This window comes from Hypanus sabinus, chromosome 11 (genome assembly GCF_030144855.1).
Source record: "Hypanus sabinus isolate sHypSab1 chromosome 11, sHypSab1.hap1, whole genome shotgun sequence".
In the NCBI taxonomy this organism is placed as follows: Eukaryota; Metazoa; Chordata; class Chondrichthyes; order Myliobatiformes; family Dasyatidae; genus Hypanus; species Hypanus sabinus.
Window position 1 is genome coordinate 83,732,946 of NC_082716.1, and position 27,144 is coordinate 83,760,089.

Consider the following 27,144-nt stretch of genomic DNA (forward strand, 5'->3'; position numbering starts at 1 on the left):
AGGGACTGAGAACAACGATGGCGTTGCTGCCGGTGCTGCTTTTGGGGGCGTTCTGTGCCATGTTGGGTACCGGCCTGGGAGCGGTGGAAAGCGAGCACCCCAAGGATGGCGAGTGCAAAGTGAAGACGGTGAGCGTGTCGGCTCTGCCGTTCCTCCGGGAGAACGATCTGAGCATCCATACCCCGCTATCGTCGGAGCCCAAACTCCTGTTCTCGGTCAGGAACGATTTCCCCGGAGAGGTGGTGGTTGTTGACGACCTGGAGAACACAGAGCTTCCCTATTTCGTCCTGGGTGAGTGAGCGCCGCAAGAATCCGGGCGAATTCTGAGGCTGGAAAGAGGGCGTATGTAATGGGGAGGCCAGTGTGTGTGTGTGTGTGTGTGTGTGTGTGTGTGTGTGTGTGTGTGTGTGTGTGTGTGTGTGTGTGTGTGTGTGTGTGTGTGTGTGTGTGTGTGTGTGTGTGTGTGTGTGTGTGTGTGTGTGTGTGTGTGTGTGTGTGTGTGTGTGTGTGTTTGTGAGAGAGAGAGAGAGAAATAAAGAAGGCAGTAAGGGCTGTCGTTCTTCTGAACGTGGGCAAGCATGGTTGCCATTGTGTTCTGTTATTTATTTATTTATTTATTTACGGTGGCTTTGAATGTGCGTGTGTTTGTCTGTCTGTCGGATTGATGACCTTTCTCTGGGTGGGCGATGCAGCAGGTGACTGTCGGGGATGCGCCGGCTTTCTTGGCTGGCGAGTACCGTGGACGGTGTGATGATGAGGGAAGCCGCTTGCTCTCGGAGCCTGGTTCCTACACGGCGCTTGCTCAGTTTTGCCTGTTTCAGCTATCAGGGCGAGAAGACAACTTTTATCTGGGGCTCCGGAGGAAGATTGCGAGGGGCACGTTGGAATGTATGTGGTGTGGAATGGGTTGCACAGAGTGAATATTTCCAATCTCACTCTGAGTCCTTCGTGCTGTTCATAAATCAATGAATACCATAACGGCGTGGCTCGATAGGCCCGCATCCAGAGAGCGTGTATATTGCGTAGTCGTAAAACAAAACACGTATCCACCATATGATGAACGTGAAAAATTAATAAAGTTTCAACAGATCGACGTGGAACACACCTATGATGCACGGGCATGCAAAAACCCCATCACCCAAAACACTTTACCAATACATCGACACCAACGTGGAACTTCTTAACTTGTTGAATTAACCAATATGTTAGCTGTTGGAGGGATTGGTACTCTTAGTTTCAGCACGAAGAATTACATTCAGTTTGTAGAGATATTGTAGATGGAAATCAGCCCTCACCATAACAGCAACTTGCCATGGAGACTCAGTCAGGAGCCAGACTGTGACCTAATAGTACTTGAAGATGAAATTCCATAACACCACAGCAGATCTGATGATTTAAACAGATTTACCATGTAAAGCATGCAATGTATATTCGCTCATATCCCTCATTCTTAGCTTGCAATGCTTTACTCTCACTCCCATGTTCTGCTGCCTGTCTAGTGCTGGATTTCCACTGCGATCAGGAAGTGATTACCATTCTTTCCAAATGCAGAAGTATCTTCACACTGATGCAGGTACAATAGTGCAGGCCAAGACAGTACTGAATGATTCCAGTCAACTTTTTTACTAATAATAGTTGGTGACAAATGTCTGCTGTCACCCATGTCAAAAGACCTTCTGTGCAGTTCACAGAAAGGAAGGGGTTGTTTGACATACTGGAGTTCTTTGAGGATATATAAAGTTCAGTGGATAGAGGTGGATGTTGTATACTTGGATTTTCTGAAGGTATTTGACACGGTGCCACATGAAAGACTTGAGATAACAATGAAAGAAGTGCTGGCAATGTATTTGTATAGATTGAGGGCTGGTTAAGCAATGGAAGGCAGTGAGTTAGGATAAATGGGTGCTCCTCTGGTTGGTAGTCAGTGCCACAAGTGTGGGTGCTGGGCTCAGAACCACTCAAAAAATAAATGAATGATTTGGAAGAAGAGACTAAGTGCAGCACATTGAAGTTTGCTGATGATTAAACTGCGTAGAAAAGCAAATTGTGCAGTGTCTGTAGGGAGCTATAAACAGGTTAAGTGAGTGGGCGTGCCTGGTAGGTGGATAAGAGCACTGGTAAATATGAGGGTCACCTATATTGAAAGGAAAAAATAGATCAGGTTATTACTTAAATGATGAGAGATTGCAGCATGCTGTTGTGCAGAGGGACTTGCAAGTTCTTGGACATGAATCACAAAAGGTTGACTTGCAAGTGCAAAAAGTTATCTGGAAGATAAATGTAATATTGACTTCCATTGCTAGAGGATTGAATTTAAGAGCAGGGACGTTATGATGCAACTGTACAGGACACTGGTGACGCCAAACCTGGAATATCACATGCAGTTCTAGTCTTCCGGAGATGAGACGGTTAGTCTGTGAAGATAGATTGAGTTGTCTGGGACTACACTCCCTGAAATTCTGAAGAATGAGTAGAAATCTTATAGAAACATATAAAATTATGAAAGGGATAGATAGATAGAGCCAGGAAGGTCACTTTCTCTTGTAAATGAGACTGGAATTAGAGGACATCGACTCAAAAGTTCAAGGGATAGATTTAGGACAGAGATGGGAAGAAACAGCTTTTCCCAGAGAATAGTAAATCTGTGGAATTATCTGCCCAGGGAAGTAGTAGAGGGTAATGCTTCAATTATATTTAAATAAATATATTTAAAACATTGTCAGGCAGGCTTTTTGCACAGCTGAGCAATTAAAGGATATGGGGAAAAAGAAGGTAGGCAGAGCTGGGTCTACACATAAATCAGCAATGATCTTATTGACTGGTGGAGCAGGTTCAATGGTTCAATAGTCTACTCCTGCTCCTATTTCTCATGTTCTTATGAGCTGCTCAGGTTCAGAGTTTAGAATATGAAGTTTGAATACACTTGGGGCTTTCTTGGAAATTGAAACTGTGAGCACCAGGTCAAAACATCATAGTAAGGGAGGGGAAGATGATGTTGAATAAATTTGCAATTAATATGACTGTGTTTGTGCTCATTGCTAAAGTAGATTATTTGGCCAAAGCCTCATAATTGTAGTACTATATTTCCTCGCCCAAATTGCCTGCTCCATTTCCTAAATTACAATGGCGACTCAATCTCAAGAAAAGTTCTCTGTCAATAAAGTACTTTAGGACATTCTGAAATCATAAAGGCAGCATATAGGTGGAAAACCTTTCATTCATGTGATTTCAAGTTTCTTTACAGGCACACAGCAACACTTTTCCATATAAACCCCTTATTAATTCAATCACAACATGGCATTTTCTTGGATGAAAATTCTGATGTTGCTGTAAGTTCACCATCTGCTTATGATTCCTCCCTTTTTAAAATTCTTACAATATTCACCAATTAATTGACAAACCTGAAAATTATGCCAATGAATCAGCAATTTATTTCCTGAATGTTTATCATGTACTTTTGAACATGTATATGTGCATACACACACAAACACACAGAGTCAAATGCAACTTCATATGTATTATTATGCTACAATAGTACATAATATATACTATTATGCTACAGTTATGGATTGTCTCCTAATGCATTGATAAACTTCATAAGGAATAACTGACAGAGTTATACATTCTATGCCATTGACCAATGTAGCTTTCAATCCAAATTATCAGCAGGATCATTATCTCAACAGTATTCTTACAGCGTGTGGTCCTAGCACCATTTTCATGAACAGTGGCATAATATCAACAAAAGGAAAATGTGTCATCATTTCAAACTTAAACTATAAAGTGTAAGCATAATTTCTCAGTTAAGATGACAAGTAGGTGCCACTTAGTTTCATTTTTAATATGGACGCTTTGGAGCAATTTTAACACTTTGATGGCATTACTTTGATACAGCGTATTAAGTTTGTAACACATATCAGCTATCACATTAAGGAATGTTTGAGAGAATAGTTTGTGCAGATTTGTTTGGGGATATATCTTGTGGATGTAACATAAAGTTTACTGCCGAAATTCTTGTATCAGAACTACTAACGTATGCCATTTTCAATACTGTAGTCGGTGTTCATGCTGCAGGAATCAGCAGTGATTTGGCAATGAGCATTATGGTTATTTAAAGTCATCCAAATATCGAGCGATTGTTTGGAAACTGAGTTATTTCTGAAAAAACGCATATGAGTAAAGGGTTTACCAAGACCTTAGGTCAGCTAATTGACATAAATTTTAAAGAGTTACATATAATTTATGTATCCCAAATCTGCTAATACAATCAACTAGCTATTGACATGAAGCTATATTTGCTTTCCATTATTATTTGATTATTACATAAATAAATGACTCCAGTGTTTCAATTCCTAATTGAATCATTGATTGATTCAAACTGATTACAAATAGATTATTTGGAAGGCAATGAATTATATATTAATAAATACATTACTATTGATCCTTAATAGGTTATGAAAGGCAGCTGATGTCTTATATTGCTTAGCATGCTTCAAATTTGCACCAATGATGGATTTAAGTTTTGAAAAATATTTTATTAACAGTACTATTTGCATTCTCTTTTCAAAATTCTCCAAAATACTCTGTTAGAATGTCAAAACCATAGCTGTACTTTTTTTTCTGTTGCTTGGTGAGATTTGTGAGATCACAGTTTGTTCTTGTGGATCATGTAAGAGGTTAGGAACAAGACTCAACAGTTCATTGCGGCAACATTCAATACCACTGTGGCTGATCTGTATCAACTGCAACCATCCTCTTTACACCACATTCATTAATACTGTCTGCCAGAAAAAATCTATCAATGTTTGAAGAAGTGCTTCATCTGTTCCTTGTATCTCAAAGATAAACTCACTTGACCTAATTTCTCATTCACATATGAAGACTCTTTCCATTTATCTCTTTCATTCCTTCATTCTTAAAATCTTATCGAATTATACCTTAAACTTGAACTCTCCTGAGAATAAAAACCCAGCTTGTATCATAACTCTTCCTCATTGTATCCTTGCACCTCAAGTAACATTCTAGTGAGTCTGCACTGTATTCCTTCCAAGAAGCTTAAGAGCCCTCGTGAAGAATTTAAAAACATAACTTCTGGAATGCCCTTTTTTATTTAATTTTTCTTGCAGCATTACTATTGATTCAATTTTGACTATAATTTTATGTGTAATTCCAATAAATTATTATTAATGAAATATTGATGGATTTTGAATGCAAACTGGTCACATTGGTTACTTGGTTATCAATTGGTTATAGTACTCATACATTATCATTGATAGCTATTGATATTTGAATATCCAATACTAATTGTATTAATAAATAGCTGATGGATCAGCTATTCAGTAAGATCATTACCAATGCTTGGTTATATATCATATACTAATTATACCAATAAGCACTCAATAAGTTATATATACGTTACTGATTATTATTAATTAGTTATCAGTCAGTTGGGAATACCACACATACTGTTATCTGTACCATGTAATAGCTCACAAATCCCAAGATACTTCATTGTGATGTTCATGGCTTTCTGTCCTCCAATTATCAATTAATGTTAAAGGAACATTCTTGTCAAGAAAGGCAAAGGTCATCTTCTTGAAAAGCAATGCAGCTAACTGCTATAATTGCCAGTGGGAAAATTTGCAGAGTAATGTGTCCGCAGAGGTATCCTTTAACTGCTTGATCCTCCTGAAGTTGCTTTCTATTTTTAAAATACAAAATCTCTGTACACTTATGTAATGATTTCTCTATCTGATAAATATTGTGGTTTTAAAGTGCATTGTACAGAACAGTATAACAGTGGCAAATTGTTATATTAAGTCTTATAGACTCTGATGTGTGGCAAGGTGATCAAAAGTTGTTTATTTGAATAATAATTTCTCCTATTCTTCCAGCACAATAAAAAATTGTGTTTTGTTGATAAAGCCATGAATTGCTGTTTGCAATTATATTTTCATGTGCTCTTGCAATGCAAGTTATATATAATACCGAAAAAAATTAAGACAATGATACTGTGCAATGATTGAGATTTTATTTTTCTGTCCACTAGGCTGTTTATATTTTTTAGAATACGGGAAAGGGTGGTATTAGAATTAAGTTCCTGTAATTGCTGCTGCCAGTATGGCGGGTGAATGCCTGAATCGTACTCTCATCGACTCAGCATGGGATCGGACTAATGCACATTTTATTGCCTCTCAGTAAGCAATTCGCTGGCTATAAGAAATTCAGAGTAGATAATAAAACCTGATCAGCAGACTCAGGGTTATTGTTGTTAGAATATGCTGGAGGGAGAAATTTGCAATATTACAAGTACTGGAGGTCAACAGGAAAAAAGAAAACCATCTACTTAAAGAAAGGTGAACTGTTTAAATGGGATCAGGGTAATTTTTTTTGAGGCAAAGGACTACCTTATGTTTATACCTCCTAATGATAGTTATCCGTCACTAAGCAAAACTATCTTGATCAGAAATCTATGTTTTGGTTATCACGCTATGCTGGGGTTGTCAGGTTCAAACAAGAATGACCGTGCATATGCCACAAATTGCCTCAATGCTCAGCTCATTATCTGGTGACGCACTGCAAAAAAGCATGGACGTTCTGTAAGACAGTCTCAGAACTGATAGCGAGATCCCCGTTCTTTGACATTCACTGTCAAAACTTAACACATGAGGTCATTTGGGTAAAATAGTGGATTGCAATGTTTGACCGTAAAACCTGGATGGAATCTGTGCTTCTGGGAGTGGATGAAGATAAAAATGCTGACAGAGAAGACAAACTTAGAAAATAGAGTGGTTGCACTATTTTGAGGAGAAGCTGCAGTATCACCCTGGAGTCTGGGTGAATGTTTCATCCCTCATAAAATATTCAGCCAAGTTGTACTACTATACCAATTGGTTCAGAATTTAACTGGGGTGCACTCAGTCCTTCAAACTGAAGTCAGCACTGCACATTTGCATATGAACTGTGAAGTACAGATACCTATGATTCAGGGAGGGAGGGAGAATTCTCTTAATTTTCTACATGGAGTCCTGCAGTGAAGACCAGCCATGCTGGTGTACTCCATCATTACACTGCCAAATCAGAACATGCACATTGCCCATGACTCGAACTCCTTTCATTTCAATAGAGCTTGTCATGATTAAATTTAGGACATTAATTATAGAGTACATAACATTTAAAACTATTTTGGATTAATTCATTAAATTACTTCGACGTTTCATTTATTTGCAATTTAACTTAATTGTTAAAAATATTAGTATTTTTTGTCTTCCAAAACATTGATTTTAGTTTTAGCAACTATCTCTCTGAATGTCTGATAACATCAATTATAGCTTTGACAACTGGTAAAACTCTGACTCCAGCTTTGCCAGCTGTTGAGCATTTAGTGGTAAGGTATTCAAAGCACAATACCTCACACCAGACCAAGACAATGGAGTTTTAGGAGGCTTTGGATCAGCAGGATATTCCTCCATGTCTGGCCTTGGTAAGAGTGGGTGCAGACAGAGCACAGCATGGAATTCTGGGGTGCAGGCTTGATCTAAAGACAAAGCAGAGTATCCACATTTCTTATTACTATCTTGTTACTAGGAGCTTGAAGGCAAAAAAATAGCTGATATTACAAAGCTAGTACAATTGTAGGCTTTAAAATATTTTAAGTATTCTATAACTGATTCAAAAGAAACTTTATGTAAGTATTTCTCTTCCACTCAAGTTGACACAATAAAATACAGTTTCTAAACATGTACTCTTTAGAAGCCAAGGTAAATTGGGCAAACCTAATTTGAAAATTGTGCAGTAAGTAGTAGTCTTGTCTTTCTGCTCACTTTGCATAGCAAGTATATTGATGGTGTCATAATAACTTTCAAAGTGAAGAGTTTGTGACATCAGTTTGAGTCACACCTCTGTTCTGAAATATGCTTTGCATACAGTGAACTCAATGACCATTTATAATTGACTTAGAGAGTTGCTAGTAAACAAGCTGTATCTACAAAGGAGTGAAAAAGAAGAGCTGGTTATCGAAAATTATTCCTATTCCTACACTAGTTTTTTAAATTTTTGTTTTTTCCTCTCTCTCTCTCTCTCTTCCCTCCACCCCCCTTATATCCTTAGCCTCTCTGACTGTTGATTTTCATTTTTCTACTTGCAATGATGCCACATTGGGCTTAGAGCAGTGATTCTCAAACTTTTTTGGGTTGCCACACCCTTGGTTCCCAGACCACATCCCCAGTACTACTTTCTCCCTTTCTGGCCATTACATACACTATAATGAATTATGATTTATGATGCACAATGGAAGTAAATAAGAACTGCTAATTCAAAGCAGTGACAAGTAATTGCAAAACTTATTCAGATCTATTTAAAGCTACAAATATAATTATTTCTGTGTTGAATTACAGTAACAACAATTTTCCTCAACTACTTTGGCGAGGATCTTTGCATCATCGATGGGGATGGGAGAGGTTCCGGAGGATTGAAGGGTTGTGGATGTTGTTCCATTATTCAAGAAATAGAGTAGAGATAGCCCAGGAAATTATAAACCAGTGAGTTTTACTTCAGTGGTTGGTAAGTTGATGGAGAAGATCCTGAGAGGCAGGATTTATGAACATTTGGAGTGGCATAATATGATTAAGAATAGTCAGCATGGCTTTGTCAAAGGCAGGTCATGTCTTAGGAGCCTGATTGAATTTCTTGAGGATGTGATTAAAAACACTGATGAAGGAAGGGCAGTAGATGTACTGTATATGGATTTCAGCAAGGCATTTTACAAGGTATCCTATGGAAGGCTTATTGAGAAAGTAAGGAAGCATGGGATCCAAGGGGACATTACTTTATGGATCCAGAACTGGCTTGCCCAGAGAAAGCAAAGCATGGTTGTAGACGGGTCATATTCTGCATGGAGATCAGTGACCAGTGGTGTGCCTCAGGGATCTGTTCTGGGACCCCTACTCTTTGTGATTTTTATAAATGACCTGGGTGAGGAAGTGGAGGGATTAGTTAGTCAATTTGCTGATGATACAAAGGTTGGGGGTGTTGTGGATAATGTGGAGGGATGTCAGAGGTTACAGCAGGTCATTGACAGGATGCAAAACTGGAGCTGAGAAGTAGCAGATGAAGTTCAACCCAGATAAGTGTGAGGTGGTTCATTTTGGTGGGTCAAATATGATGGCAGAATATAGCATTAATGGTAAGACTCTGGGCAGTGTGGAGGATCAGAAGGATCTTGGGGTCTGAGTCCATTGGACACTCAAAGCTGCTGCGCAGGTTGACTCTGTGGTTAAGAAAGCATACGGTGCATTGGCCTTCATCAATCATGGGATTGAGTTTAGGAGCCAAGAGGTAATGTTGCTGCTATATAGGACCCTGATCAGACCCCGCTTGGAGTACTGTGTTCAGTTTTAGTCACTTCACTACAGGAACGATGTGGAAACCATTGAAAGGATGCAGAGGAGATTTACAAGGATATTGCCTGGATTGGGGAGCATGCCTTATGAGAATAGATTAAGTAAACTCAGCCTTTTTTCCTTGGAGCGACAGAGGATGAGAGGTGACCTGATAGAGGTGTATAAGATGATGAGAGGCATTGAGCATGTGGATAGTCAGAGGCTTTATTCCCAGGGCTGAAATGTCAGGCAAGAGAGGGCACAGTTTTAAGGTGCTTGGAAGTAGGTACAGAGGAGATGTCTGGGGTAAGTTCTTTACACAGAGAGTGGTGAGTGTGTGGAATGGGTTGCTGGCGACGGTGGTGGAGGCGGATATGATAGGGGCTTTTAAGAGACTCCTGGACAAGTACATGGATCTCAGAGAAATAGAAGGCTATAGATCACCCTAGGTAATTTCTCAGGAAAGGATATGTTTGGCACAGCTTTGTGGGCTGAAGGGCCTGTATTGTGCTGTAGGTTTTCTATGTACGTAGTCTAACTCTTCATTGCTTCATCGTTTCACTCTCTGTTTCAGGAACAGGTAACAGTTTCTTCCCTCCACCATCAGATTCTTGAATGGAAGTGAACGCATTAACACTTCCTCAGCATTTCCCCTCCTTTTTGCACAACTTATTTAGTATATATTTTTATATATGCTTCTTACTGTTATTTACAGCTTTTGCAATATAATGCTGCCACAAGACAATGAATTTCATGACATATGCTGGTGATATAAAACTTGATATTGAGTTATTGCTCTTTCACCTTTCAATGAGATGCATGGGCTTGATGTAGTGATACCAGCTTCTCAACATCAAGCTGACTGTTACTCAGAAAGAGCCTCAGATCTTCATGTTCGTGAAAATCCATGAAAGCTTGTGTCTTTGCTTTGAAAGAAGTTAGACATTTGCACTGAGCCTGTGTTCCATTAAAGATGATATTGGAAAGGCAATAAAGAATATTTTGACCTTTTTCCACAATGCAGAATAGCATTCAGAGATTTCTTTCTGCAACCCAAAGTCACAATATGATTTTTTTAAACTTTGTCTTCAGCCCAAAGTCATTTTTAGTGAGATCAGTTTGTCCTCCATCCTTCCTGTTAATTCCTCATTACAAGAGCTCAGGAATGGATTTATCACCCAATATGGAAATTGGATTGACTAAAGATCCTAAAATCTCTCTAAAATATCTTTCTGCAGTTCATCATAGTCGGCACAGTATACTCGAAGATCACCATCTGGTATTCTTTTTTTCTCATCTAGCTCGAAGAAACTTGGAAACTGAAAAAGTTGCAACTTGGACAGAAATGTGGAGATGACTGATTTGACTTTGATATGATTCACATCATTTCCTAGCAATTGAAGAATTCATTAAATGTTGCAAATAATTCTGACTAATAAGCATTATAATGCCTAATATTCTTGAGTTGATTACTGGATGAAGCATTCAATGTCTTCAAAGAATTTTATCGCCATTTCAAAAACCATATAAAAGCATCTCAGGCAGATTCCTTTGAGAGCCATCTCTTATTTGTGTGCAACAGCAAGTGTTCAGTCTGTTCATTGGTCTGAATACAAAGCGCTTGAACTAATCTAGAATTGAGAGCATGGAACTTGATTATATTTACCACTTGATAACAGTATTTAAGATTTGGGCAGCCGATCACTTGAAATTTTTTTGCATCAAGATGTTGTGTGTAAATTACACAGTGAATGGTAAATATGTTAAATACAGCTTTTTTTCCAAGAAAGTAATAACCCTACAGTGGGATCCTGTCATATTTGGTACCTCAACTGCGGCACAAGCTAGAATGTTTGTGAGTAGAGTGTCCTCTTTGAAAAATTGCTCAACATTCCAAAATAGTGACTCCCCTGCATATCTGATTCTAGTCCCCTTGCAAAGAACAACTCTTGAACCATGGTCTCAACTTCTATGAAGTGGACACAACCAAAAAGCTAAAATTTATTGCCTGGCAAAGTTACCTCATCTAACCGCAGAGCAAGTTCTGTTGTCCTAAGTATGTTGCAATATGTTCCACCTTCATGGACATTTCATCTATTTGACCTTGAACAACGTTGTCTTTAAGTGGAATCACTTAGATTATTTGGTTTGGTGACTTATGCAAAACTATACTCAAAACCTTCCCGACTACTGCCAGAATCAGTTGTTCTCCAAATGTTTGGGGCTCCTCAGATTTAGCAAGAGGCAATGAAATGTTATATGAAGCATGCAAACCATCACTGTTTTGTTAGGAAGTGCAGGCAAGCAGTATGTTCCAGTTCAGAATGGTTTCATGAAGTGAATGAAAATAAGCCAAATTCTTGTTTGCTATATCAGAGTGAATTCTCTTCAAATGTTCAAGGAGCCAAGGGGGTTTCATTGCCTCATTTGAAAGACTTTTTCACACAACAGACACATTGGCAGCTTGATGCTAATATAATGTTCAACCTCAAGCACTGCATCAATAAAGTCGAAAGCTATGATGTCTTAATAACTTTCAGGCAAAACCTGACTCCGCCTGAAGGTACATAAATTGGGGCAACGATATCTCAGTTGGCCTGTGGGTTAGAGAAATTAAGTGAAGACCATTTGAAAGGGCAGATTCTGAACTTTATCTCTTTATACACCATACCCTAATTCACAGGAAATGTGTCACTGCATGATTAGAGTATGGGAATTGTAGTAGCTAACAGTATAGTACAGTAGTGAATGGCAATAATGAGTGGGCCAGGCATAGAAATTACACAGTTTCTTCAGTTCAGATTCCTCATGATCTGCCAAATAGAGAAGTGTCACATTCCCCTTCAACAACTATAACACACTCTACAGGGGTTGTATTGAGAGCATCCTGAGCAACTGCGTCACTGCCTTGTTCGGAAATTGCACCATCTCGGATCGGTAAACCCTGCAGCGGATAGCGAGGTCAGCTGAGGAGATCATCGGGGTCTCTCTTCCTGCCATCATGGACATTTACACTACACGCTGCATCCGCAAAGGAAACAGCATTATGAAGGACCCTATGCACCCTCATGCAATCTCTTCTTCCTCCTGCCGTCTGGGAAAAGGCTTCAAAGCATTCGGGCTCTCACGACCAGACTATGTAACAGTTTCTTCCCCCAAGCCATCAGACTCCTCAATACCTGAAGCCTGGACTGACACCTTTCCCTACTGTCCTGTTTATTATTTATTGTAATGCCTGCACTGTTTTTTGTGCACTTTATGCAGTCCAGTGTAGGTCTGAAGTCTAGTGTAGCTTGCTCTGTTTTTTTTTATTATGTAGTTCAGTCTAGTTTTTTGTACTGTGTCATGTAACACCATGGTCCTGAAAAACGTTGTCTCATTTTTACTATGCACTGTACCAGCAGTTACGGTTGAAATGACAATAAAAGTTGACTTGACTTGACTTGACACTTTGAGCAAATTCTGAGAGAATGACGGATAAGCAAGAGATAAGGTGATTATGTGATTATTGTAATCAATTATGAGGCACTGAGGATCAAATGCTTATAATAAATCATTTCTTAAATTAAGCCTGTAAACCCTCTGCTGCCCCTTGCTATAGAATGCTGGGTGTGGGGGTGGGGATGATATCACCCACTTTGAGAATGACTGGTTTAGAATGATAGAGTCATAGAGCACTATAGCACAGAAACAGCCCTTCCAGCTATTCTAATCCATGCCAAACAATTCTGCCTAGACCTATCAGCTTGCACTCAGACAATAGCCTTCCATACACCTCCCATCCACGTACTTATCCAAGTTTCTCTTAAATGTTGACATCGAACCCGCACCCACCATTTCCATTCTTATGTTGGCAGCTCATTCCACACTCTCACTACCCCCAAATGAAGAAGATCCCCTTCATGTTTCTCTTAAACATTTCACCATTCATCCTTAACCGATGAATGGTGAGATGTTGGTGAAACCCATCTCACCCCCCTCAGTAAAAAAAGCCTGCTTGCATTTACCCTATCTGTTGTTCTTTTGTTAAGTCATGCCCAACTCTTTGTGACCTCATGGACTATAGGGCCTATAGGGTTTTCATGGCACGATACAAAAGAGATTGCCTAGCCTTTCTTCCACACAGATACTGCTGCTGCCCAGGTTGGGACCTAGCTGGGTTTGAACTCAGGATCATCTGCCTTGATGTCCCTACACCACCAGCCGGCCCACCCTTCATAATTTTTTATATCCTATCTGTATCTTTCATAATTTTGTATACAGTACCTCCCATCAAATCTCCCCTCACTGTCCTACATTCTAGGAAATCAAATCCAAACCTATTCAATCATTCCCTCTAACTCAGGCCCAGGAATGTTTCTGTAATTTTTTTCTGCAATATTTTTCTTGTTGGTAGGTGACTGGATCTGCACCAGTACTGTACTCCAAATTGGGGTCACCAACATCCTATGCAACTTCAACAAAGCATCCCAATGAGAGCCCAACCTCTTCTTTCCAATTCCATGCATTCAGGAGGAAGAAGACAGGTGGCCCAGTGGAAAGATAGCAGACTACCCCAGAGATGAATATTAATTGCTTTGTTGGCATAGACCAAGGTAACCAAGGTCCTGTATCATTACGAGGCATGTCAGTTACAATACAGTGAACACTAGATGACTCTTTGGTAACACACAAATCTCAATAGGATAACTTAGCTTAATGATAATGCCCTCACATTAAAACAAAAGGTCTGAATCAAGCTCAAATGCCATACCTGAGCACATAATATGCTATACAGTATAGAGATGCAGCCTTTAGGTATTATTTTCCCAACTCCTGTGAAGGCTCATTAACCTGGAATGTTAGCACCCTTTCTCGATTCACAGTTGTTGCCTAACTTGATGAGTGTTTCCAGCATAGTTTGTTTCCTTCCTTAACACAAGAGATTCTGCAGACAATGGAAATCCAGAGCAGTGCACAAAATGCTGGAGGAACTCAGCAGGTCAAGCAGCATCTATGAGGGGAATAAACAGTTGACTTTTTGGGCAGAGACCCTTCATCAGTCCTGATCATGACTCTGCTCTTCAGCTGTGTGTTTTCCTAAGATAAGCAGAATCTGAGTGACAACAATGTCAGTGACCAATCTAAGGATTCTCTTCCCAGGTAATTGGTCATCAAATTTTCCCACACCTCTCAACTAAATCTGGAAGTGTATATGTGAGAAAGGTGGAGGGTGAGGAATCAGAATTTGCAGCAACTTTTCCTTGTACCAATAGTATTTTTCATGAGTAGGTATAATTCAATTGTTCTTTCAAATGCAAAGATATTACAATGAAGCAAAATGTCTGTTGGTGTTTTCTTTCATGTGGCCATCACATTAATTTCCCCCCTTTTCATCCACATGTGCCAACATTCCCTTTTCAATAGTGTATCCTACCTATTCTTGAATCGTCAAATTTATTCTTCAGCTAGTAACCCTGCAATTCATATACAGTCTCTTCTAGCAAGGTTTAACCTGCTGGTCACCACCTTCAGCAATTCTCCATGAAAGCAATGAAAGGGAGAAATAGGGGAACATTACTTCAGAATTCCCATTCTTCTCGCAGCTTTGCCTTTTATTATATAACCTGATTTATTGCTGCTTCTCTGTAGTGACTTCTAAGGTGGATATATCCAGGCAAAGTGAATTTGTAGAATAAAAGCAAGTGAGAAATGTCAAGAACAATGATCTCAGCAGTTATTAACACGCTTCATCAGAAATGAAAGCAAGACACCATTTATCCATCCACTGTCCAATTTCATTTATATCTTCAAAGTATGTCTTTGGTCCTGTTTGAATTTAAAATAGAATAACTGTCTTCTGAAATGCAATACTGGCAATAGAAAAAAGATTAATTTGTATTCATAGGTGTAATATGATTATATACGTAGTTCCCTATAATACCAAAACATGTCAACATTTTTCAACAATTAATTAATTTTAAAATGCATTGGGTGTACAAATGCAACAATATAATATGTATGTTGTGGCAGATGAACACTTTCTACACCAGTGCCCATTGCATTTTAATACTTCAGTATCACCAATTATTTAACGGTGCTTTGGTATTGGGGGCAACTTAGTATAATGTGAAATCTTTGCACAGGTTTGGTAGGGATTTGTGAGCAGTTTTGTGGCTGGTATTGATATATGTTGAGTTTACAGCACTGAATTGAATCATTTTGCCAAAGTAATCCATGCACTGACCAAAACTATCCTATACTCAAGCATCAGAATCATAATTTTCAACATCATTACTGAGTCCATTGCTTCCTATTGTATCTCTCCATGAGTTTCCACTAAGTGATCTATTTTCTTTTGTTATTAGAGTAACCTTCACCTCAAACATGCATATGTTCATTCTCTCTACAATCAACTCCTACATGCTTCTTGATCATATTACAGTTCAACTTTCATGTGTCTGGTGACAGCAATAATTAAATTTGCATGGGGCCTTTAATGTAATGATATGTCCTGAAGCGGTTCATAAGCGTGTGCTCAAAATTTGACACTGAGTCAATTAGGAAAGTATTAGAGAATGCAATTGTGATCTAAGTATTATATTTTGAATGGAAAAGCTTGAAGAAGAGGCAGAGAGTATTAAACAGGATTTCCAGAGCTTAAGATAAGTAAAGGATGGTCATTCTTAATGAAGTCCTCAAAATCAGATAGTGGAGTTGAAGCAGGGCACAGTCAGTGGTAGGCAGGTGTGAAGCCATAAATAGATTGAAAGTTGGATAAAACTCAATTTTACCTTCTCCTCAACATCATTAAAAAAAGGATGGTTTGTCTGATATTAAGTTCTACCTTTGAGTTGTATCTTTTTACAGCCCAACGTCATCAAAATGAAACCAGGTTATTCATTTTCAGTAAATGGTTATTTCTTTGTGACCTTGATGATCATCCTTCCAAGTTTTCATCTCAGCATGAATTTAACAGTCCAAAAGCTTGCTGTGCTGTTTCCTCTGTACTAACTTTCTTCTCTATATCTGGAATTACTTTGTTCATCTCTGCTAAACGGACTGTCTCTTCTCCTATGTATTCACTGAACCACTAGTTCCTGCTTTTATGATATGCTGGATTTATCCTACATGTAACTTGTCATTCTTGGGATCTGTGACCTGCTTCAGCACAATCTTCCACCTGTATCCCAATTCTCTTGACTTCTATCATCGTGAGAATTGAATGTAGCATCCTAATTATAATTTCCAGACCTTGTTAATGTAACCTTCCCTTTTTTTATTTTATCCTCTCAAAGTTCAAAGCAAATTTATTATCAAAGTACATATATGTCACAATATACATCCCTGAGATTTGTTTTCCTATGGGCATACACAATAAGTCTGTAATAGAATAATGACCATAATAGAATCAATGAAAGACCACACCAACTTGGGTGTTCAAACACTTCTGTAAACTTGGTTACCATTACCTCACCCTATAGAACCTCCCAGTCTAAGCATCTCTCTTCTTTCACTCATAGCTTTTGAAAGCCTCCCAAGACTCAGCTTTTCTGACAACATTTCCCAGATCCTTTGCTCCCCTTCCTTGCTTTTAACAGTACTCAGGTCCACCCTTGTTGATGTTCATCATATTGCGGGGGTCAGCGACTGTTTGCTGGAACCCTCTGTCATTCTCCAGGCAGAAATTACTTCCACTGCTGTTATGGCTGGCAGCATTAATATTTGAAGGCAATCGCTGTCTCATAGCAAGAGGTTATTGTTACACCTTGAACTGACCACCAGAGGGAGGCAGAGATGACAAAGCCAACCCCTTCCTGCTCACCTGCCTATTTGGCTAATTACCAAATCATTGTTTTCACCTGTGCCTTGTTTGTAGCCTGGTTCTTTGTCCCTTGTTTATTTGCTTAGTCTTGGAATTACCTTTTTTTTTTACCTTTGTTTGAAGGAATCTCTAGTTAATTTATTTTTGGGGAACTTGACTTTGGCTCTGAGTAATTTTTGGACCCTCAGCTTGCACCATGCCTGCTAAGGAATCTGTAACATCTTGTTGGATTTTTCCTCTCATTTTGTGTGATTTTTCTCTGCAATTGAGTTTGCCACTACTCAGTGTGTGGGTAGTTAACATTGAAGAAGTTACCTAGTCAGCTGTGACAGTTATGACACCTGAAGCTTGAGCTGTGCCTGTTCATAATGGAGCACTACAGTAGCAAAAGTCACTCGGCCATTTGGATAACTGGGACCAAGTGTTGCCTTCATACAGAATTTCTCTGGATGTGATAAAGAGCAAGTATCCACTCATCCTGACCTAAGAAAGGAAAGGTACTGCATCTTTTGAACAAATGCTGCAAGGGTGCTGTCTTTGTGAGAGGTCATGCTGCTACAAATTGGTTTGTTGTTCTCATCTGTGTACAAGCTTGTTTTGCCTATTGTTCATACAGACCAATAATTACTGTGCACCATTTTGACCAGGAGTGTTGGTCTGTGCACAACTACATATATCTTAAATAAAAGCATGCATTCCAGGGATGGCTTTAATTGGTGTATTCACATCGTAAGGAGAAAAAGAGAGCAGTGTGCGTGTGCAGAAAACAGCGCATGCGCAGACAACAAATCAATATGTAGTGTTAAGCAGGAGATGGTCATCTTCCAGATAGCCCATGAAGATGTCAATTTCACTACTTTTCTGTCTGTTTTTCATTTTAAGTGTGTTTCTGGAACTGTTAGAGCCCGTGATATTCAGTCTAGAGATCGATTGAGTTATCCTGTGCTTCATTGTCTCCAAGAAGGTTGCGGGAAGCGAGTGCATGCTTGGATGGCCTGGAGGCGAAGAAACTTTGAGACAGGGCATGAGTCAATGTTCGACTCTATTTCACTAATTAAAGCATCCAATAATGGTTGGATTGCGAAGCACTGAGGCGATTGGGCCATTTTGATGAATGCAGAAGGTGAGGGCCAGAGTGCCGACTGCCTTCCTTTTGATCGCTGTTGGAGAGGGATCTGTGAACAGCCTATCGCTCTGTGGCTCACTGTGGCAGGTGGGTAGGCCTGCCATGTAGTGCCCCTCTCAGACGATGATGAAGATGGATCTGCATTATGGCTTGTACTATTGAGCTTATGGTCTGTGAACTTTCTCAGACTCTTTATGTTGTGTGTGTTTTTTGTCAGTTCCTTTCTGCTTTGTTGTGTGAGGGGAAGAGTTTGGGGGTTCATGTGCTTACTGCATTGTGTTTCTTTTTTTTGTTCAGGGTGACGGGGTTTAGGAATTGTTGCTTGTTCTGTGCAGTGGGGTTGATGTTTCTCTCTGAATGACTTTCATGTTTTTTTTCTTTATTTTCTGGCTATCTGGACAAAAATCTCAATGTAATCTGGTTACATACTTTGATAATAAATGAATTTTTGAATCTTTACCAGATTGGAAGGAGAAGGTGAGGTCTTTGTTTATACTGGTTACTTTACTGAAGCTGTATAATTATAGATAGTCCATGGTTTCTATGATTTGTTGATCTGTGTCTACAACTCTTTGGTTTCTTGCAGTTGCATGCAGAGCAGTTATGATACCAAGCTGTTCTGCATCCCAGTAGGCTGCGTTCTATATTGGGTTGATGCAGACATCCATATTTCTTTAACCCCGTGAAGAAGTCGAGGCATTGGTGAGCTTTCTAGGTTGGGCCAGGACAGGCTATTGGTACTGTCTACTTGTTCACTCTTAGGATCTTGAAGCATTTAACCCTTTCAACCTCAAAACTGTTGACATAGACAAGAGCTTGTAGCTGCACTTCTTCCTGAAGTCAAAGACCATCTCTTTTGGGAAAGGTTGTTGTCATGATAGAAACACACTTTGGTAATACATTTACTTTGACTTTGAACCATATTACTAAGCTCTCTGTCTTCTTCAGGTACTTTGAGTTATCGTTGTTTGAGTTACAGCCCACTATCTTGTTATCTGTAAACTTGTGAATGGAGCTTGAGCAGAATATGGTCACACAGTCATGAGTGTATGTGGAGTAGGGGTCTGAGGGTGCAACCCCGTGGAGCACTATAAATACTTCTGGCAGGGGCATTGCTGCATATCATTACTGATTGCAGACTGTTGGTCAGGAAGTCGAAGTTTCTGTTGCACAGTGAGGTGTTGACTCTGGTGTCTGAAGTTTGGTGATGAGTTTGCTTGGAATTGAAGTATTGAAGGTGGTGTTGTAGTCAATAAACAATCTAACCTGTGCCTTTACTGTACAGATGTTCTAGAGATAAGTGTAAAACCAGGCAGCTGGCATTTGGTATAGACTTGTTATGACAGTAAGTGATTTGCAGTGGATTGAGGTGATCTGAAAGGCTGGAGTTAACGTGTGTTCGCCAGCTCCCCAAAGCACTTCATGATGGTGGACATCAGAGCCATGCATAGTAGCCTTAAGGCAGATTACCTTGTTATTCAGAAGTGGGACTTGGTGGCGTAGGGAATTGAGTACTTAGGGTGGTGGCTGAATGCCACCAAGTGCTTTGGCCTGGATCAGGTTGAGATTCTTGAGTGCTGTTGGGGCAAGTGCAAAGCGTACCATCACACAAGACTTTCAGAGTCTCACAGAGAGTACCTGGGTTTGCATACAAGACAAGAAAGCAGCAGGGATGAATTTCAAAATCAAGATGGTGTGAAATTGTGGACTGAGACACTAGGTGTCAGTGTCCATGATTGCTTAGTCATTGAACAGGTTGTCACTGGCAAGGCCAAGATTTATTGCCTAACTCTGGTTGCCACTTGCCTGCTCTTGTAACTACAGTATGTAGCCAGTCCAGTTGAATTTTTGGTCAACAGTATCTACAAGGTGTCGATAGTGGAGGATTTAGTTACATTCTCTCGGTACAGAGCTCGTATTTGCATGATATGACTGTTACCTCCACCACCTGTCCTTGTCTTTTAGATGGTAAACGCCATGAGGAAAAAGCTAATGGATTGAATTTAGCAGATCAGATTAGTGTGGCGATATGGCAAAGGATTTTCTGTCAGCCTGGAGGAATAAGCCACCAATATGCAAAAGGCTGAAACTAGTCACTTGAATCCAATACGCAGGGGGTTTAAAGTCAGCTCAGGTAACAGGATTATTGAATGGTATCAGAAATTAAGTAAGGCACTGATAAATAAATGGTCACTATATAATGCATAAAGCAGCTAATGACAATCAAAGTGATTTGTGGACATCAGTTCAATATCTTGATGCCTGTCACCCAGACTGATCCCACAACCTCCTTGAACTGCAACACAAAGGGAAGTAATGATAATTATGGGGAAACACTGCAGAAAAATCAAAGAGTCAGGACAGCAGGCTGACTATAATTATTCACTCTGGCAGCTGCTCATGGCAATGCACTAACCTTTCAGCACATTTCCTGTAGGCAGTTGGCATTCTGATAAGTCTTGCATGGGATCAGCAAACCATTTTGCTCTGAGTGGAAACAAATTGAGGAGCAATTGGATTGTCCCCAAAAATGGAGGCAGAGATCATGACTAATCTGCTGCGTTTCTATTCCATACTGACAGCGCACAAACCTTATGCTCTCTGTAGTGTACGTGACTTTTGTACTGTGGAGACAGCAATTTTATGTTCAATGTCCTAACTTTGTGTTCTATTTTCTAATGATGCCATGAAGTGGCTTTGTAGAGTGTTCACCTTCTGTAAAAACAGATAAAGGTAGATAATTAGAGCTTCTATAGGAGGGAAGAGACCACGGACAGAAAATATTGATCTCATGGAGAATGAGAATTGGGAATTAATACAGGAATTGAAAAAGATCAATGAGAAGCACAAATAAGTATTTTGAATCTATCTTCTGACCCTGAAAAATTCCAATAATAATAAATAATAAAGGGGTTATTGGAAAGGATAAAATAAAGATTGCCATTTAAACTGGAGTGGGAACCAGAGTGAAGAGAATCAGGAAAGGATGGATAGTAAAAAAGTAAAGATAGCGTGCAGTCAGATTGTCACGAAGAGCAGGCAGGTGATGGGACTTAGTTGCAGCCAACAAGCTGAGTATCAAATCATTGGGGATGCAGAGTCAGAAAGGACAGCAAGTACGGTACTCAAGGTGTTGTATCTGAATGTGTGTAGTATAAGAAATAAGGTGGATAATCTTCTTGTAATATTACAGATTGCCAGGTATGATGTTGAGGTCATCACTGAATAGTGGCATTAGAGATTGTGGTAGAGATAGGCAAATGAAATACAATGTTGGAAAATGCATGGTCATGCAATTTGGTAGTAGAAATAAATGTGCAGACTATTTTCTAAACAAAGAAAATCCAGGAATCTGAGATGCAGAGGGACTTGGGAGTCCTTGTGCAGGACACCCTGAAGGTTAACTTGCAGGTTGAGTTGGTGATGAGGATAGTAAATGCTGTGTTAGCATTCATTCAAGAAGTCTAGAATACAAGAGTAAGGATGTGATGCTGAGGCTTTATAAGGCACTGGTGAGGCCTCACCTTGAGTATTGTGAACAGTTTTGGGCCCCTCATCTTAGAGAAGATGTGCTGGCATCGGAGAGGGTCCCAAAGAGGAGTGAAAGGGTTATCATCTGAGAAACGTTTGATGGTCTGGACTCGCTGGAATTCAGAAGAATGAGGGGGGATGTCATTGATACCTTTTGAATGCTGAAAGGCCTAGACAGAGTAGATGTGGAAAGGATGCTCTCCATGGTGGGAGAATCTAGGACAAGAGAGCATAGTTTCAGGATAGAGGGGCGCCCTTTCAAAACAGATATGTGGAGAAATTTCTTTAGCCAAAGGGTGGGAAATTTGTGGATTTTTTTCCCCACATGTAGCTGTGGAGGCCAAGTTGTTGGTTGTATTTAAGGCAGAGATTGATAGGTTCTTGATTAGACATAACATCAAAGGTTATAGGGAGAAGGCCGGGAACTGGGGTTGAGGAGGAGAAAGTAAAAAAGGATCAACCATGATTGAATGGCAGAGCAGACTCAATGGGCTAGATGACCTAATTGTGCTCCTATATTTTCTGGTTTAAAGAAGAGACTATTATCTTGAGGAAGCAGGTTCACAGGTTTGGTGAAACAGAAGAAACAGATTACAAAGGATCATATTAACCATTTATTTACATAAAGTAGAACATTTGACCAGACATCCAAGAAAGACGAGTACTCATCTAAGCTACCCTAAGTTAGCAAAACTATGACACTGAACATTCAAACTCAACAAGTACTTTAAGTTTTTCCAAGTTACAGAACTATAAAACTAAATGTTCAACAGATACTCAGCTAAGGGTGCATATGGGCCCTCCTATACTTGCAGTACGCTTTCCCAATGGGGCGTGACTTCAGTGTAAAGTTGAGCCCCTGGAGACAAAGGAAATGTCAGTGACTCTCTTGTACTTGTTAATTTTATACCCCTGAGGTGCCTGGAAAAGGACACCGGTGCCGTGGCACACAAGGCAACCAATGGGAAGGAGCCGCTGCATCCTTTGAACAGGCCAATCAATGACAGGCACAGAGTGGAAGTGACTTTCAACCAGCAAGTAAACCAGCTCTTCACATTACGGCTATACAAAGTGAGGCCAGAGTCCTTGAAACACAAAAATTCAGGATGCTGGCACAGCAAGTAATAAGGAAAGCTAGCAGAATGTTGGCCTTTATTGTAAAGAGAATAGAGCAGGGATGGTGGGTGCAACATTAAGGAGACATGTAATGCTCCAGATGCTAAGTTTTGGTCTCTATATTTCAGTAAGGATGAATATGCATTGTAGACAGTACAGAGGAATTTCAGTAGGTTGATTCCTGAGATGCATAAAGATAGATTGAATAGGTTAGGTCCATATGTTGGAGATAGAAAAATGAGGTGTTTTAATTAAAATTTATAATTCTGAGTAGTATTGCTAAGTGTGTTTCCCCTAATGTCAGTATCTGGAATTAGGCACCAGTTTCAAAAAGTAGTTACTCATTTAACATGAAGATAAGGGAGAGCTTCTTCTCTCATTGGATTGTGAATTTTTGAAAATCTTGATCCCAGAGTCCCCATGGAGGTGCAGGTATTGAATATACAGTCAGTGGCCACTTTATTCCGTACCTCCTGAATCTAATAAAGCATTGGTCCCCAACTATCGGGTCACAAACCAGTACCGGGCTGCAAAGCATGTGCCACCAGGCCGCGAGGAAACAATATTTGGTGATATGAAACAATGAGTCAGCTGCACCTTTCCTCATTCCGTGTCACGTCCACTGTTGAACTTGAACGCACGCAAAGTCATTACCCACGCGAGGTCATTAGTCGCCTAAATGCAGTGATACCCTAGCACCAGGCATCACTGGTTGGCCTCGGGTAACTGGCCGCTTCGCGTGGAAGGCGAGAAGTGCCGTTGCTACTAGAGGCGGACAGATGGGCGCCGCCTCTGAACCTGTTTAGCACACCAAATGTTCGTGGGGAACCCGGTGCTAAAATATTCGCAGACAACCTAATTCGGGCTCAGGGTTTCGTAAGTAGCAGAGCAGCTATCTCGTTGTGATCTACTGAAAGTCATCCCTTCAGCCAAATGGCCGATAGATACTACCCTGTAAACTCTACAGACTGTTGTGCGTGAAAATCCCAGGAGATCAGCAGGTTCTCAATACTCAAACCACCCCGTCTGGCACCAATAAAAATGCTACAGTCAAAGTCACTTGGATCACATTAGATCATAGTTGTTCCCCATTCCAATGTTTAGTCCGAACAACAAAGGAAACGCTTGACCGTGTCTGCTTTCCTTTACATATTGAGCACTGGCACATGATTGGCTAATTAGCTATCTGCATTAATAAGCAGGTGTACTTAATAAAGTGGCTAATGACTACATGTGTAATGTGGACCTTGACAGATATTGAATTGTGAGGAACTGAGAGGCACCGAGTAAAAGTAATCATCAAGTCACAGAGAAACAGAACGTAGAAGCTGGCCCATTGGGCAGGTTGGCCACATATAACATCAGTCACCCATTTACTCTCACATTACACAAATCCCATTTTTAATTTTCACTACAATCTCGTCAGCTCTCCTGAGGTTCTACCATATGCACACTAGGAGTAGTTTACAGTGGCTATCTAACTTACTGCCCATAGCTGTGCTGGCCCAATCATTGCCCGTCATTTGTGGGGCAGCTTTCTGGGTGTTATATTTACCCAATGCACTTGTACAATGTAATTATCAGTGTAGGAGTGTGCACTCACCAGACTGGACCCACGTGTGGAGGAACAGCAGACTCTCTCTCTGCTGGCACTGACTCAACCCGGGAGTGGCAGAAAGCAGCCTCAGTTACGGGAAGTGCTGATAGTGACTCAACCCCTGGAGTGGAGGGTGGCAAATTCCCTATGAAGCGATAGAAGCAAGAGGTTAAACATAGGAATACCAACAGAGCCTTGAAAGGACAACGGAGAGACGACAAACTCTCATGCAATGACTGCTGAAGAGAGCCCTCCTTAAATAATCATAGAATACAGGAAGCACATGCTAATCACAATTATCTTGACAAGATTAAACTGAAAGCACAGGGCTTGACTGCTCTAGTTAAGACAACAGTTAGTAAAGACAGGAGGTCAAGAAATCTAGATCAACAATCTACTGCAAGGCAGAGGCCTCAAGGCTTATGACAATCAGTGTACAAACCAGGAACCAGGAGCTTATCCCTTTCCTCCAGCATGCGTGGAGGCTAAAACCACTTTTAAATTGGACAAGGACTATTCCCCATTCCACCCTCCCTGGGGGAAGCCCGGCACGACCATGTGACATACTGCATCTATTCCATTTGAGTAACCGTTGATGCTTTCGGTTGTGATTGCCTTGTCCTGCAGTGCACCTTGGAAGACTTGCTGCTTCGTACCTCCAGTGACTCAGGTTTTAACCTGACCTCCAGCACTCTCTGTGTGCGGTAGCAATGGGTTTTAGGGAGGTTCGCTTTTAGATTCGCACCGCTGAAGTAGTGCTCGACCTTCAATCTGAGGAACTAGCTATGGTGTTACAAGATATTTCCCCCAGATGCTTTTGATTCCTTCCACATCGCAAAGAGGTGCAAGATAATAGGTTAATTGTTTACTATAAGAAGCCCCTCTTTCACAAACTATGAGGGAGACAATAAAATGTGGTTATTCTCAAGCTTGTTACAGCTTGAGATTAGGCCCTTCAGCCCATTAAGTCTCCATCAAGCACCCTTTTGCCTACTGACTTATTCTTCTTACAATGTACCATGATCATACTTTCCTTTTCAGAAAAGACTACCAAATGTATTTGTCTGAATAATAAAGCCTTTGTAACTTATTCCACATGAAGCTCATGTCAGGCTCCTATGAGGCAGCGGGAGAATTTTAAAAGCGAGCAGAAGCTGAGTACGAGCTTCACTCCAGGTGAGGTAAGGCCAGGTAAGCTCTGTTAATTAATCTAATTAGATTAGGAGCAGGTAATGGAGGCAGCAGTTAGGGCAGTTGAGTGCTCTGTTATTGCAGTATGTGGGAAGTCAGGACGAGCACAGCTGTCCCTGATGACTACACCTGCAAAAGGTGCATCCAGCTGCAGCTCCTGATAAACTGTGTTAGGGAACTGGAGCTGGAGCTGGATGAACTTCGGATCATTCGGGAGGCAGAGACAGAAATAGACAGGAGTTTCAGGGAGATCGTCACCCCTAGGAGTCAGGAGACAGGTAGTTGGGTGACTGTCAGGAGAGGGAAGGGGAATAGACAGGAAGAGCAGAGCATGCCTGTGGCCGTTCCAATCAACACTAAGAATACCGTTTTGGATACTGTTGGTGGGGACAACCTACCAGGGACAAGTTACAGTGGTTGCGTCTCTGGCACCAAGACTGGACCCTCAGCTCAGAAGGGAAGGAGGGAAAAGAGGAGAGCAGTAGTGATAGGGGATTTGATAGTTAAGGGGACAGATAGGAGATTTGATCGAGAATCCCGGATGGTCTGTTGTCTCGCTGGTGCCAGGCTCCACGATATCTCAAATCGCGTTCTCAGTATTCTCAAGAGAGAGGGTGAGCAGCCAGATGTTGTGGTCCATGTAGAGACCAATGACGTGAGTAGCAAGACTGAGGAGGTCCTGAAAGTTGAGTTTAGGGAGCTAGGTGCCAAGTTAAAGGACAGGACCTCCAAGATAGCAATCTCAGGATTGCTACCAGTGCCATGTGCAGGCAGGTTTAGAAATAGTAAGATAGTGCAGATCAATACATGGCTGAAGACATGGTGCAGGAAGGAAGGCTTCAGATTTATAGATAATTGGGCAGTTTTCCAGGGAAGGTGGGATCTGTTCCAGTGGGATGGTTTACATCTGAACTGGAGGGGGACAAATATTCTTGCAGGCAGGTTTGCTAGAGAGGCTCCAGTGGATTTAAACTAGATATGAGGGGGGAAGGGAACCAGAGTGTAGGAACAGATGTATGAGAGAAGGAAGAAAAAGAAGACAGTAGAGTTCTTTGTACTGTTAGAGATAAACAGAGAGGAAGAGGTGAGAATTTCTTAAATGCATTTATTTTAATGCTAGGAGCATTGTAAGAAAGCTGGATGAGCTTAGAGCATGGATTGATACCTGGAAATATGATGTTGTAGCTATTAATGAAACATGGTTGCAGGAGGAGTGTGATTGGCAACTAAATATTCCTGGATTTTGTTGCTTCAGGTGTGATTGAATCGGAGGGACCAGAGGGGGAGGTGTTGCATTGCTCGTCAGAGAAAATATTACAGCGGTGCTCTGACAGGGTAGTTAGGAGGGCTCATCTAGGGAGGCTATTTGGGTGGAATTCGGGAATGGGAAAGGTGTAGT

General features: G+C 40.6%; 1 protein-coding gene across 1 annotated transcript in view; it reads left to right on the forward strand.

The window, feature by feature from the left end:
* The first annotated feature begins 17 nt into the window (after window positions 1–17).
* Window positions 18–27,144, forward strand: part of astn1 (astrotactin 1) — a 2,712,832-nt gene continuing 2,685,705 nt past the window's right edge. The window contains exon 1 of the mRNA XM_059984849.1: window positions 18–291. Within this exon, the coding sequence (XP_059840832.1) occupies window positions 18–291 (274 nt within the window). The remainder of the gene's footprint in view (window positions 292–27,144) is intronic.